The sequence below is a fragment of the Dendrobium catenatum genome, unplaced genomic scaffold, assembly GCF_001605985.2.
Source record: "Dendrobium catenatum unplaced genomic scaffold, ASM160598v2 original_scaffold_53126, whole genome shotgun sequence".
Classification (NCBI taxonomy): domain Eukaryota; kingdom Viridiplantae; phylum Streptophyta; class Magnoliopsida; order Asparagales; family Orchidaceae; genus Dendrobium; species Dendrobium catenatum.
This window is the reverse complement of record NW_021371579.1, coordinates 52,211-72,041: the sequence shown is the minus strand read 5'-3', so window position 1 is coordinate 72,041 and position 19,831 is coordinate 52,211. Positions and strand designations below refer to the sequence as shown.

Sequence of the window (19,831 nt, the reverse complement as noted above, 5' to 3'; positions counted from 1 at the left end):
AAACCCCCTAAAGGACAACATAAGCATCTTGCCAACTAAAATAATGTCATGATAGGTCAATCTAAGTAAGTGACATCAACCATTACTTAACCCAGGCTGATTATAGAGCCTATTAAATATAAGCCTGAAATCTCACAATAACTTGTGAATGTTAAACCTCAACTTGTTTGTAACATCAATCATTAAACACACCAGGCTAACCAGATTATAGAAACTATTTATTATAAACCTAAAACATCAAATGATGTTGTGAATGGTAAGGCTCATCCTGCTTGCCTTGTTATAAGTGCCAATGTTGGGAGAAAATTTGGGTAAGGATATCCAGACCCAAATTTTTTCCCAAACAGACAGGACACTTAACTAGCAATTGAAAAAACTTATCTTGGAAAACATTCTTATTAGCCTTTTAACCCAGACAAATATGTCTTTATAAATTTTTATAATGACTAATCATTCTCCATAGAAGAATCAGTAGGAGTAAAATATGATCAACAAACACAAAATGCAGATCTATGACACTTTCTTTTGTAATCTACACCTATTTCTGAATCCAAAATTGCAATGGCAAGATGAATTTACATGTGACTTGTCAACTATGATCTAGCAGTACACGTTCATTGTGGTTCAACTGAAAATAATCCCCTTTCTAACCCATCAAAGATTACATAAGTTACTTCTTTTGGTAGATTGACTTCAAAGAACATCTCAACCAATAAACTATGTATGCCAAGAACATCATATTCAAATTTTCTCATTCTTCCATGGAATATGGCATCTGATTACTACTATTAATTATCGTTAACATCATTGTGTGGCACACAAACATGAAAATTGTGAATAACACACATCAAGAACTTACAATCTAAATTCTTGCAAGAAAAAAAGTTTTAAACAGTCCATGCTTATGTCTTCATCAAAAATTCAAAAGAAAAAGAGAGTGAGATTTTATAACATACAAAATATTTTCCCCTACAATCATCTAGGTTTATGATTATCTTTGATATGCCTCCGGAAAAGTCATAGATCTGCAAGAATCTCAAGGCAGACTTTGAATTAAAAACTTCTGAAATTAAAATTATGATCACCTGCACTTTGATTTCAGCAAACTTATAGTCAAACTGATCTCAACAAGAAGAAGTGGCCCAATCCAAGTCAAAATGAGATCAAATCAAACACTTGAAGCACAATAGGACACTTTAGACGTTAATTGAATGACCAACTGATCTCCAAATTTGACATATGTAATATCCAAAGACTTAAACTTTCAGTTATGCGTTTTTATTGTGTGAAGCTTTAATTAGTAGCTATTTATTTAAATAGAAGGGTTTTAGGGAATTATAATAATTAATTGAGTTTTTTTTTAATTTATTAGATAGTGGAATTATAATAATTAATTGAGTTTTTTTTATTAGCAGCCGAAAAGATGTTTTTAGGGAGGAGACTTTTGGAAATCGGTTGAAGAGTGGGACCCACTATTTTATCCATATCTGGTAATTAATTCTTGGTAACTGCCGCTATTTCTGTGAAGGAAGGCAGAGCAATCTGTAGCAAGAATTTGGTTCTCCACTCTCAACCGACCGCAAGGAACAAATCGGCTGAAGCAAGAGAAATAAGCGGCAACGGCTGAAGGATTTTTTCCAATTTCCTTGTAGAAAGGTTCGGCACAGTGACTGCTTGCGGGCTGTAGTGGTTTCAGCATAGTGATGAAAACACTGTAGCAGAGGCGGTCAATTGCCGCTGAGAACAGAAGGAATTCGCAGAATCGTCTGGTGCAAGCAATAGTTCTGTGGTTCAAGGGATTCAGAGCACATCTTTGAAGGGAATTTTGTTGCAATTGTGAAAGAAGGGAAATAATTGCAAGTAAAATGATTAGAATTTTTATGAATTCTAGTGTTGTGTGTATGCAAACTAGTTGAAAGATATTAAGGTGGTAGCTTGGAGAGGAGAGAAAGGAAGAATAGAACAAAAGAATATCGAAAAGAAAGGAAGAAAAGGGAGAAGTATACTATTAACCTTTATCTTTTATGTCACCTAAATTTAGTAACATTTCTAACAGTGATAACCGAATTGTATGGTAGGATTATTCATAGATTTATGCAGAAAGAAAGCTTTGGGTTTGTGTTTCAAAGGAGAAGGATTCGTGGTGTAGGTTTTGAAGAGATCAACAATCAAAGAGGTAAATTATGTAATTAATTATAGTTGTAATCATCATGAATGGTTAATTTATCATTTATGTTTTGAAAGTCTATTATGAAGAGATGCAGTATGAGAATTTGTTTAGTCATCATGAAGGTATATTAAAGTATTCACAACTTTCTATCCATGAGAACAAGATAGATTTGATAAATGTTTAAATGTAATTATCTCAGTCTTTTCTTAACTGATAATTTTATGCAAAGAAGTTTCTGTAAAACCCGAAAATGCCGTCTAAGACCTCGCACGCTTTTCAAAGCGCCGCGACGAGGTTTAAGTGAAAATTTCGAAGTTGTCAGATTTCGACGGGAATAATTTTAGAAAATAGAGCGTAAAAGTCTGATCGTTTTGATGTATAGAACATATATCGTATTATGAGTATTTTGAAGATTATGAATTTTGGAAGGTTAGAAATGCCAATTCTACCCCTATGTTTTATGAAGGCCGAAATTACTTAAGTGGGGGCAATTAAGTCTTTTGGCATAACCCATTCTCCCATTATACAAAAACCGAAACCCTTCACTCTTCTCCCATTCGCATGTCACGGCCAAACCGTGCGGAACAAGGAGAAGGCGGATGCAAGGCTCGGACGGCGTCTTCGGCGGTTGCTCCGGCGGCGGTTTTCGGCGGCCAATCTTGAGGAAAATCTTAGGGGAGGCTAAGGGAAGGCTAAGGTATGCATTAGAATGATGATTTTCCCTCTCATTCTCTAGATTTTTGAATGAGAAGATTTCTAGGGTTTTTAGAAAACTTGGATTTTCTTTGAGAAAAGTTTAGAGAATGATTAAAGGATGTTTCTAAACCTTAATGCTAGTTGATTTCTTGAAAATATGGAATTTGGAAATTAGGGTTTTTCTTAAAACATGCTTTTCTTTGGTTTTCCTTCATAAAAAGAATTTCTAGAGGTTTGGAGAAGCTTTTATGTGAAGAACTTGTAGTGTTTAACAAAACTTTTGAGTTTTGGAAATTAGGGTTATTTTCCCAATTTTGAAATTATTGATCAAAAGAGTTCTCTTTATGTTGGGAAGGGTTTTTAGAAGCCATCCTTAGAAGCTTTTAAATTAAAATGGTAGTTTGACACTTATGGGGTTTTTCTTTTTCTTATTGAAGCATGAATTGTAGGAAGAGGGAGAGTTCTCTTTTTCTTAACTTAAGGTTTAGGAGCTTTATATAGGTTTGTAATATTGTTTGTTGTATCCCTTTTAGGTTTTGATCAATTGGAGGGAGAAGCTCCTAAGTATACTTAAGTGAAGACCTTTTTATTTGAGGTAGGTAAATGCAATACCTTTAAATTTTAAGAGAAAATGAAATTGTTATTATCCCTTCAAAGCATATTTTGATTTATGCTCTTTAAGTTTATGAATCTCTTTTTATTATGGTTTATGGATATGAAGTAAAGAAATCCCTTACTTTCAAGCATATTTCTTATGAAAGGAATTATTTATTTTATTGCACTTACTCTTTCTTGGTTAAGGAATAAAGAAAAGAACTTGCCCTTTTCATCCTATGTTATTATGAAACTATATGGCATATTAGGGGACATTTAAACATATGCATGTTATGAGAACAAAAAGATAAGTGTATGTGCATGTTGATGCGGGAGATATCTTTGGTAAAGGTGATGCTCTTATGAGCATTGGTAAATGTGATGCTCTTATGAGCATTGTAGGGTGATGCTCTTTTGAGCATTGGTAAAGGTGATGCTCTTTTGAGCATTGGTAAAGGAATGACCTATTATGTTGTACCTGATCAGTACAAAATGATATCTCCGAGACGGGTGATTATAAATACATGTTATATTAAGCATATGAAAGGCATTATGGTTTAAAGGAAAAGCATTATGGTATAAGGGAAAGTATTCTTTTATGTTTTTATGGGAAGTGTTGCATCACAAGTTTATGTTAAGGAAAGGATTTATGGATTACATTGAAGTATTCTATTTAATTTGCAATGAGTTCTATATTTCTTTTCATTCATGTTAGCTTCATTCTTATTATTTTTCTCTAAATATTTATTTGGTAAAGCATTTGCCGTATTGAGTTTGACTCACCCTAGTTATGGGAACTTTTCAGGAGACCCTGCTTCTAGATAATGGCTGACCAACCTCCGCGCACCTACCGTCGTAGGGAGAGCGGCGGGCGGCAGGTTCTTTTGTGTTTTGCTTTTTGTTGTTAGAAGATGAATTGTATAGATTTTTGGAAAGAACTCAAATATGATTTTTGGAATCCTTTCATTTGGAAGAATTTTTGATGTAATCCTCTTTTTACAAGGTATGAAAAGCAAAATTACTATTTGGAACTTTTTAGTGTCTTTTCTTTTCTTGTTGTAGTGATGTTAACATTCTTTTACTTTATGATGAATTTAGTTTATGCATGCTACCTTATCTTTCTTATTGTCCGATCTCTGTTCCCGCCTCGCACTTGCGAGCTAACCGGGCTGGGTCGTGACAGTTTCTGTTTTAACTAAGTAGCTACTAATTCATGGTACACCAAATGTATAAGTATAAGCAAACTTGAAGCTTTATAATCATTAAAATCATATATGTATTATGAAGGTATGAAGTAAGGAAATATCAAATTAAAAGTAAAGATTGGCTATATTATAATGAAATAATGTCTATAATATCAGGGTGGGCAAAAGACTCAAATTACTAAGAGGGACCCCAAAAGAAAAAGAGACTTGCATAGTAGGTGGGCAAAAGGACACCCAATGAGGCAAAGGGGACCTCAATGTATGCAATGACGATAATGTCAGGATAACCAGGGCTCCATTGAATATTGTTATGAATTTATAGCCAAGTCTTTACATATTTATATTTTGATATTCAATATAACTTTCGAAGAGAATTAAAAGTGCTAATTAGGATTTAGAATGTTGTTATCATTAAAGGTGAGTTTAATGCTTTATGAGTTTAAGATTTTTGATTTATTTCTTTTTATATTATAACTGTTATTAAAATTATATAATTTACTGGCCTCATAGTTTACCAGTTACCTTTTACTGGATATTTTTATAAGAAAAAGAGAAAAGAAAAGTGGAGAAGTTTGATATGCAAGTTTTTAAGTTTTATGTAAATATTTATTTAAATGTTTTAAATCTACTCTTAAGGTTAGTAAAGAAGTTTTTAATGTTGTTTTAACTTTGAATTGTTTTGGATTTATTTGTGGCTCTGTACAAAGTCTTTTGATATGATGAAATTTGAGGAATTATTAGATGCTCTATTTGTTATTCCAAATGATATATTATATGATCTTTTATTTAGATCTGAAATGAATTCAAACAAACTCAAGAGGTAAATGATGGAAATGTTATGACTATTATTGTTGCACTATGCAGTCAGTGTATCTTTTGTGGGGTGTTACAAAAGTGGTATCAGAGCAATGTTTTAAGATTCTGGGGATTCAAGGAAAGCATAAGAAAGGGAATCATCTAAGAGGATGAGATTAAATGTGATAAAATTTATTATAGAGCCTAGGATAGTGTTAGTAATCTAAACATAAAGAGTCTAATTTTCATTGATTATAAATAATTATGTTTAATTTCAATCTGACTAATATGTCAATATATGAAAGTAATGTCTAAATGGGAATTCATGACTAATATGTCTTAATGTAATGTGTTACAGATTTAATGGCTGAAAGAATACCAGAAAGAGAGGAGGTCAGTCATCCCAACCTATTAGGATCTTCTGAAGATCTTGAAAATGGTGGCACCAGTAGGAGGCAGTGCACCTAATGTAAATCTGCACTGTAGGAATGGAGGCTTAGAATGCAATGTCATGAAATATGATGCAACTGCAGAATGATGAATATGATGATGCAGATGATGGAAAAAGATGCAGTCTATGGGGGGATTTGCAACACCTGTGTTTCCACCTGTAGTTACAGACCAGTTACTCCCTACCACTCCTGATAGTAAATCAAACGTGGAGGCAGGTGATCCTGTTAAGTGCAGAAGTGGATAATGCATTTAAAGCTCTTCCAAAGCCTAAACTCCTTTTATTTAAAGGAGTTGATGCGAGAAGTGGTTGAAGATTGAATATCAGAATAGAGAAAATTTTTAAATGGGAATGAGATGTCCTGAGAATAGAAGAGCATCTTAGCAATTTTTATGCTAGAGGGTGAACAGAAAGATGGTGGAGAGGACAATAACTAGAGAAATTCAAAGGTAGATCAGAGGAACAAATCATGTGGGAAAAATTTGAGCAAGTCTTCAGAGAATGGTAAGTTCCTCCATCAGCAAGGCAAGCAATATAGGAAAGTTTTGTAAACCTGAAGCAAGGATCTAAGACTGTCATTCAATGTGAAGCATAATTTACAGCTCTTTCAAGATATGCTCACAGCTCATCATACTTCAGAGGAAAAATGCAACCGATTTTTGAAGGGTTTGAGGGATTCTTTGGAGACAGCCTTTAATTCCTCTTCGCATAAAAGAATTTTCTCAAATTGTGAAAAGTGCCAGACTTCTAGAGAATGACATTGAAGTGGTTAAAAAAAAATGGGATAATAATGATAGAAAGAGACAAGTGATCACAGAAGCGGATCATCCAAAAGACAGAAATTCCAACAAAGTCAATATAAAAACCACTGAGATTTCCTGCAATTCATGTTTGTACAACCTGTGGAAAATATCACCCAGGAAGATGCTTTATGAATTCAGAAAGTGTTATTTGTGTGGAGAATCAGGTCATATTAAGAGGAATTATCCAAAGAATGTTCAAAGAGGTACAGAGGTTAGAGGCAGTCACAGGATGGATCAGTTCAGCGGTGTCAGGCTACAGATACATCAACCTGCCTTGAAAGATAAAGGAGAAACCTCAAGTGATGCGGCAGATCTGCACCAGCTAGAGTTTTACTTTATCTACCCAAGATGCCAAAGACTCTTTTCTGAAGTGGTGACAGGTACTTTAATATCTCAGATATATTTGCTAGAGTACTTTTTGATTCTGGTGCATCGCATTCATTTATATCTGAGAAATTTGTGAAAAACATATGTGGAACCTGTCTCTTTTACTCCTAGTTGCATGTTAGATTACCTGCGAGTAATTATTTGAATCCAGTACAATGTGTGTCAATAGATTTTCGATAGTTGGTAGAGAAATTTTCAAGCAGATCTATAATACTTCCTTGGTAGAATTCAATCATAATTCTATGAATGGATTGATTAATCAAGTACTTTGCAACTATTGAAATGTTGGAAGAAAAATGTCAGATTTGATTTGCCAGGAGAAGAAGTATTTTTTTCACTGTGAAAGAGGAGTCATTTCATCATTGATTCTTGTAATTCAGATGTATAAAAGTTTAAAAGTTGGTAATTAAGTTTTCTTGCAAAAGATAGAAGCAATGAACGAGAAATGTTTGATGATATATCTTTCAATTCACCTATCTATGTTGCATGGATACTCCTATTTACGAGGCGTGCTGTATCGGATACGTGTCAGATACAGTACACCTCCGATACGGACGGATACGTGTTGGATACGGCTTGCCGTGTCCGATTAAAATATTATTTAAATTGACTGGACACGCGTATCGGATACGCGTGTCCTAATTAAAAAAACACGGAACCACAGATTACCCTTTTTTTCGACGTTCCACCGTTTCCGGCTCAATATCCATATTCATTTATGCGGCTGAACATTTCAAAGAGCTAGGTTTTTCGTTTCCACACACGTGTTCATCTTCTTCGTTATAGTTGAAGGAGCGGCTTGATGACCGAGCATAGAAGCAAACAGGATCATCCTTTGTCGACAAAGAGGCTTGACGACGCGAGCATTTAAGTCGATAGGATCATCCTTCGTCGACGAAGCGGCTCGACAACGCAAACAGTGAAGGCGACGTGAGCAGTGAAGGTTCGTTTTTTCATCGTTCTTCGATTTCTTAATCACAGGCTCGGTATCGAAACTGTGGTACCGCTTGGTACGGAACATTAACTGGAACTCGGTATTGCTCGTACTACTCGTACCGAGCAGTATTGGAACTCGATAGTGCTCGGTAATTGGAACTCGGTACTGCTCGGTATTGCTCGGTACTGAGCGGTATTGGAACTTAGTACTGCTCGGTATTGGAACTCGGTACCGCTTGGTATTGGAACTCGGTATTGCTCGGTACTACTCGGTACCAAGCGGTATTGGAACTTAGTAATGCTCGGTATTGGAACTCGGTACCGCTCGTATTGGAACTCGTATTGCTCGTACTACTCGGTAGGGGCAGCGCCCCTTTGGACCCCCGGCAGAGTCGCAACATATCTACACTTTCCACTTAAATTTTTCATGTTTCAAATCATATGTTTTAATTTGTATAGATCCTTTGTAGGATAATGAGCTCTAGTGGAGCAGGAATTGGTTCTGATGAGACCATCATAAATTAATATTGAAGATAACAAACCTTTATGGGGTTATGTTACAAAAATAGGTAAAACAGTAAGGGGGAGGCAATATTGCATTCAAATGCAATTTTTTGTAATGCAACATACAAAGGATCGTATTATAGAATGAAAGCTCATTTGTTGAAGATTAGTGGTATGGAATCAAAGTTTGCCCGAAGATAGCTCATCACAAATGGCTGAATTACAAAGAAAAATCAGTGAAGCTGAGCAAAGGAGTAAAAAAGATCTTCCAAAACATATTCCACTTCCAAGCATTCATGCTTCATATCCTTCATCATCTTCTTCAATTAGATGTGATGACAGACTGTAAACAAAGGACCTTTTCGAATGAGGGATTTGAACCAAAAAAAGAAAACATGTTGTAGATAGTGCTTTGGAGAAAGCATTTAATTTACAAATGAGAGAACACAACTAGACGGGGAATAGCTAGAATGGTTTTACTCAGCTGGACTTCCTTTTAACCTAGCAAGGAATCCACATTACTAAAATGCCTTTGCATATGCATGCAATAACAATCTTGCAGGATACGTGCCACCAGGATATAATGTCATTAGAACGAAGTTGTTGCAAAGAGAGAGGGACAATATTGAGAAGTTGCTCGAGCTACTAGAAGAGTTTGGAAGGAAAAAGTGAGTTACTTGGTTTTGTGATGGGTGGACAGATCCACAAGAGAGACCACTTATCAACTTCATGGCTGTAACAGAGAGCTATTCTATGTTTTATCAAAGCTGTAAACTATGAAGGACAGTACAAGGATAAGTTTTTCATTTTAATTTAATCAAAGAAGTTATCATGATGGTGGGGCCTTCAAACATCATTCAGGTCATTACTGATAATGCACCTGTTTGTAGAGCTGCAGGTCTACTTGTAGAGTAAGCATTATCCTCATATTTTTTGGACACCATGTGTTGTGCATCGCTTAATCTTGCTTGAAGAATATTTGTGCAGCTAAGAAATACCGAAGCAAATGAATCACCTATAATGAATGTCATTGGATCACAGTGATTGCTGGAGATGCAATTTGTAATTAGAAATTTTTATTTGAATCACTCCATGAGACTCTCTATGTTCAATGATTTCTCTAATTTAAATATGCTTGCAGTTGCTGAAACTCGGTTTGCCTCAGTAAATGTGATGTTGAGAAGATTCAAAAAAATAAAAAATGTTCTTTCAAAGCTATGGTGATCAGTGACAAATGGACATGTTATAGGGAAGATGATGTTTGGAAAGGCTAGGTATGTAAAAGAGAAGCTTTTAGAAGATTTATGGTGGGATGAGATTGAATATATCATAAATTTCACAGACCCAATTTATGGATGGTTGAGAGTAGCTGATATGGATAAGTCTTGTTTACATCTCATTTATGAGTGTGGGATTCAAATGCTAAACAAGTAAAAGAAGTTTATATATAGACATGTAGAGGAAGACACTTCATGAAGATCAAACTTTTTGGGATGTTATCTATGCTATTTTCAGAATATAGATGGGGCAAAAGTAATACATCTTTACATTGCTTGGCTCACTCACTAATCCAAGGTAAATTTCAACATTTTTTTCATTATGATTCACAATTTGTTGTTTGTAATTTCAACATTTTTTCGTTATTTCATTTTAATGTTATTTGAAGATATCAACTAAAGAATGGCTTCAAGAGGATCTTCAAAGAGTTTCTCCACAAAAAGATTTAGAAATTTTAAATATGAGGAAGACATGTTTAAGTGCTTTTTTTCAAATGAGGAGAAGAAGAAGTGTCAATATTGAGCTTGCTAAATTTTTTGGTTATTTAAAGAACTTTGGTGACCAAGAGTCATTGCGTGATAGGTGGAGAATTGATCCGAAAATGTGGTGGATTATACATGGAGCTTCAACACCTCTACTTCAAACAATCGCCATAAAATTGCTTGGCCAAGTTTCATCCTCATCCTGTTGTGAAAGAAATTGGAGACACAACTATTCATCCAATCAATGAAGAGAAATAAAATTACTCACACGGCTGAAGATTTAGTTTTACATGTATACAACCTTCGACTTCTCTCAAGGAAAACTCCAACTTATATGGAAGGAGACAACAGGATGTGGGATGTTGCTGGAGATGGATTTGAATCTCTTGAGGATATGGGAATATTAGAAATTGCTAATCTTTCACTTGATGAGCCTGAATTAGAAGCTATGATATTTATTGAAGATGATATAGAAACTCAAAGACAAACCACTGAAGAAGCTAATCCTATCATTCCTTCTATTGAATAGTTGAAATTTCATGTGTTGGGCAATTTATCTTCTTGTTTTTGTTGTTGTACTAGACATTTCAATATTTAATGCTTACTTTTATTTCAATTTTTTGTCATTTCAAATATTACACTTTGATTACTTTATTAATTTTTATGTATTATTTATATATTATAAAGTCGTATCAGTGCCGTATCCATATCCTGTATTTTTAAGAATTGGCGTGTCCCGTATCCGTATCGTGTCGTATCTATATCGCCGTATCTGTATCGGTGCAACATAGATTCCTATTGTGAATGAATTCATAAATGTGTTCTCTGAGGAATGGAATGAGCTACCTCCGGATAGAGAAGTATAATTTTCAATTAATTTTCAACTTGGCACAAGTCCTATTGTCAAGGCACCTTATAGAATGACAACCAAGGAATTGCAAGAACTGAAAGATCAGTTGGCTGAATTAATTGAGAAGGGTTTTATCAGACCTAGTTCGTCCCTTTAGAGTGCACCAGTATTATTTGTCAAGAAGAAGGATGGTTCTTTAAGACTCTATATTGATTACAGAGAATTAAATAAGGTGAAAGTTAAAAATAAGTACATCTTCACAGGATTGATGATATCTTTGATCATTTAGCAGGTTCTTCTGTTTTCTCCAGAATTGATTTGAGATTAGGTTATCATCAGGTTCGGATAAAAGAATGTGATGTGGAGAAGATTGCTTTTGGAATCAGATATGGGCACTATGAATTTTTAATGATGCCGTTTGGGTTAACCAATGCCCATACAGTATTTATGGATATGATGAATAGAATTTTCAGACCTTATCTGGATCAATTTGTTATTGTATTTACTAATGATATATTGATCTATTCTAAGAATGATAAGGATCATGCAGATCATTTGAAGATTGTTCTAAATTTATTGAAGCAACATAAAATGTTTGCTAAATACTCCAAGTGTGAATTTTGATTGAAAAAAATTCCATTTTTCGAACACATTGTTAGTAGAGAAGGAATTTCAGTGAATTCAGAAAAGATTAAAGCAGTAGTGGATTGGCCAACACCAACGAATGTAGCAGAGGTCAGAAGTTTCTTGGGATTGACAGGTTACTATAGAAGATTCGTTAAGGGTTTTTCTCAGATTGTTTTTCCTTTATCCAAGTTAACCCGGAAGGATATTAAGTTTGAGTGGACAGATGATTGTGAGCAGAGTTTTCATGAATTGAAACGATGTTTGACAACTGCACCAGTACTGACAATTCCTTCTGGAACGGAGGTATTTCAGCTATACAGTGATGCTTCTTTAAAAGGATTGGATTGTGTGTTAATGCAGAATAGAAAAGTGATTGCCTATGCTTCCAGACAACTTAAGCCACATTAAAAGAACTATCCCACTCATGACTTAGAGTTGGCGGCAGAAGCATTTGCATTGAAAATTTGGAGACATTATTTGTAAGGGGTAAAATGTGAGATCTTTACATATCATAAGAGTTTGAAATATATTTTCACTCAGAGGGAATTGAATCTGAGACAGAGAAGATGGTTGGAATTAATAAAGGATTATGATCTAGAAATCCAGTACCGTCAAGGAAAGGTTAATGTTGCAGCTGATGCATTGAGCAGAAAGAACCAAACACAGTTGAATTTGTTGACTAGTGAGGAAAGATTGATTAAAGAAATGGAAGCCTTACAATTAAAAGTCAGAATGCTAAGAGATCATGATACACTCAACATTAATCATATGACAGTTCAATTGTCATTGGAGAAAATAATTAAGGTAAAAAAAACAATAAATATCAGAAGTTTTTGGATCAAGTGCAAGAAAAATTAAAGAAGGAACTCAGTGTTGATGAACAAGGAATAATCAGGTACAATATGCGGTTGTGGTTACCAAAAGAGTCATATTTGATTCAAGACATCTTGTCTGAAGCACATAGTACCAGTTACTCCATTCACCCTGGAAGCACAAAGATGTATAAGGATTTGAAGACTTCGTTTTGGTGGCCAGGAATGAAAAGAGATGTGGTAGCTTATGTAGCTAAATGTGGAAAGTGTCAAGTTGTTAAAGCTGAACATCAGAAACCCAGTGGAATGTTGCAACCTTTACCAATTCCAGAATGAAGGTGAGAAGAGATAGCCATGGATTTTGTTACAGACTTTCCTAGGTCAAAACAAGGGCATGATAGTATATGGGTAGTAGTTGACAGACTCACCAAGTCAGCCCATTTTCTACATATCCGTCAGACTGATTCAGTGGAGAAATTGGCCAAATTATTCGTGAAGGAAATTATCAGATTACATGGAATTCCTAAGGCTATTGTATCAGATAGAGATGGGCGCTTCACATCTAAGTTATGGAATATTACACATGCAAGTTTAGGTACAAAATTGAAATTCAGCACTATATTTCATCCTCAGAAAGATGGTCAATCAGAAAGGTTGATTCAAGTGTTGGAAGATTTGTTAAGATTTTGTATCCTAGATTTTGGAGGTAGCTGGAAGGATCACATTTCATTAATAGAATTCACTTACAATAATAGCTACCAATTCAGTATCATAATGGCTCCATATGAAGCTTTATATGGCAGAAGATGCATCACTCCCTTGAGTTGGTTTGAAGTTGGTGAAAGACAATTGTTGGGTTCACAGTTAGTGGATCAAGCTACGGAAAAGGTAAGACTAATCAGAGACAGATTAAAAGCAGCTTAAGACCGCCAACAGAAATATTATGATCGCAAGCATAAAATGATAGAATTTGATGTGGTAGATTTTGTATTCCTGAAGGTAAGACCAATGAAAGGTATTTCTAGATTTGGCCAAAGTGGAAAACTCAGCCCTAGATTTATAGGTCTATATGAGATTATTGAAAGAGTGGGACAAGTAGCAAACAGGTTGGCTCTACCTTCAGATATGTCCGATATACATAATATTTTTCATGTATCAATGCTCAGAAAATGGGTTACAGATGAAGATCAAAGAGTTCTTAAAAAAGATATTAAACTTCAGAAAAAATTGACATATGTTGAATAACTGGAAATTTTATTGGAAAGGGATATTCGTAAATTAAGGAGCAGAATAATACCTTTTGTAAATGTTAAGTGGAAGCACAGAATAGTAAAATAGGCTACACGAGAAAAGGAAACAGACATGAAACATAAGTTTCCTCACTTGTTTAATGTTGAATGAAAAGTAGAATTTCGAGGACAAAATTCTATTAAGAAAGGAAGATTTGTAATATCCAAAGAGTCAAATTTTCAGGTATGCATTTTTATTGTGTAAAGCTTTAATTAGTAGCTATTTATTTAAATAGAAGGATTAGTTAAGGATCAATTAGATAGCGGAATTATAATAATTAATTGAGTTTTTTTTATTAGCAGTCGAACAGATGTTTTTAGGGAGGAGACTTTTGGAAATCGGTTGAAGAGTGGGACCCACTCTTTTATCCATATCTGGAAATTAATTCTTGGTAACTGCCGCTATTTCTGTGAAGGAAGGCAGAGAAATCTGTAGCAAGAATTCGGTTCTCCACTCTCAACCGAGACGCGCAGGGAACAGATTGGCTGAAGCAAGAGGCATAAGCAGCAGCAGCTGAAGGATTTTTTTCAATTTCCCAGTAGAAAGGTCAGCACAGTGACTGCTTGCGGGCTGTAGTGGTTTCAGCATAGTGCTGAAAACACTGTAGCATAGGTGGTCAATTGCCGCTGAGAACAGAGGGAATTCGCAAAATCTTCTGGTGCAAGCAATAGTTCTGTGGTTCAAGGGATTCAGAGCATATCTTTGAAGGGAATTTTGTTGCAATTGTGAAAAAAGGGAAATAATTGCAAGTAAAATGATTAGAATTTTTATGAATTGTAGTGTTGTGTGCATGCAAACTAGTTTAATGAATTATGAATTAAGGTGGTAGCTTGGAGAGGAGAGAAAGGAAGAATAGAAGAAAAGAATATCGGAAAGAAAGGAAGAAAAGGTGAGAAGTATACTATTAACCTTTATCTTTTATGTCACCTAAATTTAGTAACATTTCTAATAGTGATAACCTAATTGTATGGTATGATTATTCATAAATTTATGCAGAAAGAAAGCTTTGGGTTTGTGTATCAAAGGAGAAGGATTCGTGGTGTAGGTTTTGAAGAGATCAACAATCAAAGAGGTAAATTATGTAATTAAATATAGTTGTAATCATCATGAATGGTTAATTTATCAATTATGTTTTGAAAGCCTATTATGAAGAGATGCAGTATGAGAATTTATTTAGTCATCATGAAGGCATATTAAAGTATTGACAACTTTCAATCCATGAGAATAAGAGAGATTTGATAGATGTTTAAATGTACTTATCTCAGTCTTTTCTTAACTGATATTTTTATGCAAAGAAGTTTCTGTTTTAACTTAGTAGCTACTAAATTCATGGTACACCAAATGAATAAGTATAAGCAAACTTGAAGCTTATAATCATTAAAATCATATATGTATTATGAAGGTAAGAAGTATGGAATACCAAATTAAAAGTAAAGATTGACTATATAAAAATGAAATGATGTCTATAATATTAGGTCGGCAAAAGGGACCCAAATTACTAAGCATGTTTTGTAAAGGGGGCAAAAGGGACCCCAAAAGAAAAAGAAACCTGCATAGTAAGTTGGGCAAAAGGGACCCCAATGAGGCAAAAGGGACCTCAATGTAATTCGATGGCGATAATGTCAGGGTAACCAGGGCTCCATTAAATATTTTATGAATTTATAGCCAAGTCTTTTACATATTTAATTTTGATATTCAATATAACTTCAAAGAGATAATTAAAAATGCTAATTAGGATTTATGATGTTGTTATCATTAAAAGGTGAGTTTAATGCTTTATGACTTCAAGATTTTGATTTATTCTCTTCTTATATTATAACTTTTATTTAAATTACATAATTTACTAGGCCTCATAGCTTACCAGTTACCTTTTACTGGTTGTTTTTACAGGAAAAGGGAAAGGAAAAGTGAAAGAAGTTTGATATGCAAGTATTTAAGTTTTATGTAAATGTTTATTTAAATGTTTTAATCTACTCTTAAGGTTAGTAAAGAAGTTTTAAAGTTGTTTTACTTTGAATTGTTTTGGATTTCCTTAGTGGCTCTGTACAAAGTCTTTGATGTGATGAAATATGGGGAATTATTAGATGCTTCCTTTGTTATTTCAAATGATGTTATATGATCTTTTATTTAGATCTGAAATGAATTCAACAGAACTCAAAGGTAAATGATGAAAATGTTATGATTATTATTATTGCACTCTGCAGTACAATATAGTCTTTTGTGGGGTGTTATAACATGCCCTTAATGTTAATTGAGTAAACGGGAGGTTTTAGCAAGATTATGTGATGAAAATAATGGACTTTTGGTTTCCAAATTTAGGGTTTTAGGGCAAACCTGAAAATTTAAAATACTTTAAATTAATTTAGGTAATTGTAAAGGGGTAAAAAGGGTAAATTATGGGATTATACCAAAATTTTGATTTTTTAAATTTATGGTTTATTTAAAATCCAAAATTAATGATATTAAAATGCTAAGTTAATGAAAATGAATTATGGTTAATGTTGGGTAATAGAAATTTTAAGATGAATAGAGCTCTTTTATGTTGAAGTAAATTAGGTTATCATCATAAAAAGAATAGGAATCATCGATGTTGCTTTTTAATTGAGAACTCCAAGTTGAAGGTTTAAAATCTTTTAATGTTATTTGAACAGTGAAAGATTTATAATTAAGTTGAGACGAGCATTAGAATCTATAGCAAAGCTTGGTTTGAAAAATATTAAACCTTGGAAACATTGAATGTGAGTACTCATGCTTTTATTTTATAGTAATGATGCTGTCCTTTCTTAAATTAAATGCATTGAAAGATAGTGATATATGCTAAATAAGTATTTATTGCAAATTAGATTATGATGTCTTTTTCATACTCAAAGATTTATCATGTTGAATCAAATGAAATTGAATATGTCATGACTTACATTTTCATAGAAAGTAAATGAAATGTTATGATATAGTATGCTTGCATGTGCATGTTAATTGATGGAGCACACTCCGTTAAGGTACTGGCTAGGGATGCAATGTAGCCATGCATGTTAAAATAAAAAGATTACGAATAAAAAAATAAAAAAAGGAAACAGAAAAGGAATACCTTCATTTGTACAAAATTAGATGGTGGCTCATGTGAAGGTTGTATTATTTATGATAAATAAGAAAGATATGAATACATATATGATATATATATATGGCAAGTATGATTTATGCATAACATTAAAAGCCATGAAATGAAAAAATCTCAACATGAATGATACAATTAAGTGTAATTATTTTATGATATGAAATGAAAAAAAAAAATTATGCATATTGTTCTAATTGCCTTGAGTTATTGTGATTTAAAAGCATGTAAACTCACTAAGCTGTGACTTACTGTTAGTTGCTCTAACATATTTTTTCATGTAAGTTTAATATAAAAGCAAAATGAGTAGAAGAGGCGAAAATGCGTATCGTAGATGTGACGCACCTGAAGAAAAGTATTTTAATTCATTTTATATACATTTATATTTTTGAAGTTTAGTTGCTCTTTCAGTGTATTTGAGATAAATTTAGTAATTGAAAATCTAATCTACCGTCCGACCGTCTGTTCTCGTCTCGTTAACTCTAGCCTCCGGGCTGGGTCGTGATAGTCGTTAAAAAAGCCTTTGAACAATTATTCCTTCTTAAGCTTTCTCATCTTCCCTTATGAATTTGCATTCTAAATTGCATGTGTTTTCAAATTCATAACCTTGATTGAATGAAAAATTAAACTAGGCTTAGTGAGGGAATTATAATGAGTGAAAGAAGAGTAGAGAGAGAATGTAGGACATTTATGACCATAAGAGGATCTAGCTTAAAGTGTAAATGAGTTGAGTCGAGCTCGAGTCACCACTGATTTGTGTTTGAACACGATTAATTAATCGAGCTCGAACCGTCATGAGCCAGCTCGTTTGTTAAGAAAGAGAGAAAATGATTATCAGTCAAGTAATTCTTATAATAAAATGATTAAAAAAATGAAAAATTAAAAAAATAATAATAAAGAATCACCAAATATAAAAAGTGTGATATCTTTTTAAAATATTTTTTTTACTTTGTAATTAAAATATCAAATGCAAATATATTTTAAGTACATTTTATATTAATATTTTTTAAACGACCAGACTAGCGATATAACGAGACGAATCAAGACTAGCTCAAACTTGGCTCATTAGCTCATCGAGCTCGACTCGCAAGCCATTTATGGAGCCGAGTCAGGTCAACTCACAAGTCGGCTTAAATCACTTACACCTCAAATCTAGCTTTAATCTTTTATTCATAATTGATAAAAGAATTATAAGCATTGAACTACCTATTTTAAATTACATGAAAAAAAATCAAAATAATTTATAATTTAAATCAACACAAGGCCTACAAATTTTATCATTAAATTTAAAAAGAAGATAATCCAAACATTATATACATAAAACGAAATAAAACTAATAAAAATAATCTTAAATAAGTATAATAATTAAAAAAAGGCTAAAATTTCATAATGTATGCCACGTACTTAATAAGGCAGGTGGAAATTACGTGGTGGAAAATGAACAGATGAATAGAAAATATCGTCACATGCATCAAGAAGAGAAAAAGGCATCTAACTGTCATTCATAAATTGCAACCTTCTAAATCAAAGTACTAACAGAACTCTCTTGCCTAAAGTATTTCAACAATCAGCAGACCAACTAAATTTTCGTTAATTACCTCAGAGCCATTCCATTTTGTAATTTGTAGAAATGATTTTAAGCAGCCATGATAGTAAACTTGGCCTGGAAGAAACTCATCGACTGCCGTAAAAGCTAAGGTGCCCTTCTCAATATTATAATATCTGAAAAAAGCCATGCAGACCAAAACAGAACATCAAACAACACTGAATTTTAACATACAATGAACTCAAAAAGAACATTCAAACTATTTAACCAATTAGCTAAACGTATAATGAAGAAAGATTCCATGAAAGAAATATCAACATAAAAATGACATGAGCCAAGTCCACAGTATGAAAACACAACAAAATTTTAAAATATAAGGTAGCTGGCAAAATAAAAAACTCCATTGATTATATGATATAGAAGGTGAGCTCCCTCCACCAAGTAAAATTTAACTCTGAAGTAGCCAATTACATTGATCAGTTAAGGCCAACAAAGAAAAAAACGCCTCAATTTCATTGCAGCGTTTCAAATATGGAAAGCACATCTTAATAGATCTATAAAAACCTGAAGGGATGCTCGGAAGTGTAGAAGGTTGGTTTATTAGCACAAGCAATCACGACGTCAAAGAGATCCCTCCAGGAATCTCTATAAACGCCAGTGTCCTGCAGCAAAAGAAAACAAAATAATGATTAAGAGTACTCATTTCTAAAAATGGAAAAACATAATGGCAATAGTTAGACTATGTATTGCAGAAATTTGCGAAAAAAAAAAAAAGATATTTAAACTATTAGAACATAATAACAGAAGCATGTGTATTGGGCATAAGGGTCTTCAATTGACATGAAATAGGATTATCTTCTAAGAAAACAGCATGAATGTACATCTAGAGAAAAATAAAACAGTAATACATAATAGTCCATTGAAAAATGTCTCCAAATCTAGTATCTATTGGAAAACGTGGAAGATAAATTAAAATGCAATACAAATTTTAAGAATAAAATTTTCTCTCTGTATTATATCCACATGTTGAGCTCCTTATATGATCCACAAGAATAAAATTTGCAACTACAAGTATGTAATTCAGGCAGTTTTGTGAAAAATCAATAAAGAATATTCATTCAACTGACACGTCTGGAACAGCAAAATAGTATTAAAGAGTCCTCCCATATTGCTCCCAATGTGATGAAAAAAAAAATGATATGCCATGCATTAACAAGAGATATTCGCAGAAAGCATGCTCGCACACACATATTTTAAAAAATGAAATATATATATATATATATATATATATATATA

At 33.4% G+C, this 19,831-nt stretch overlaps 1 protein-coding gene and 1 long non-coding RNA gene across 2 annotated transcripts in view; one reads left to right on the top strand and one right to left on the bottom strand.

The window, feature by feature from the left end:
- The window catches only part of LOC110100215 (5'-nucleotidase domain-containing protein DDB_G0275467), a 61,944-nt gene that overhangs the window by 8,911 nt on the left and 33,202 nt on the right, over positions 1-19,831 (bottom strand). Inside the window, exons 5-6 of the mRNA XM_020827634.2 lie at positions 19,100-19,197; positions 18,588-18,711 (exon numbers count right to left, since the gene is read on the bottom strand). Of these exons, the coding sequence (XP_020683293.2) occupies positions 18,588-18,711; positions 19,100-19,197 (222 nt within the window). The remainder of the gene's footprint in view (positions 1-18,587; positions 18,712-19,099; positions 19,198-19,831) is intronic.
- LOC114578495 lies at positions 12,604-15,965 on the top strand. The gene is made up of 2 exons (XR_003699512.1): positions 12,604-14,952; positions 15,771-15,965. It is a non-coding gene; the product is annotated as an uncharacterized LOC114578495 (long non-coding RNA).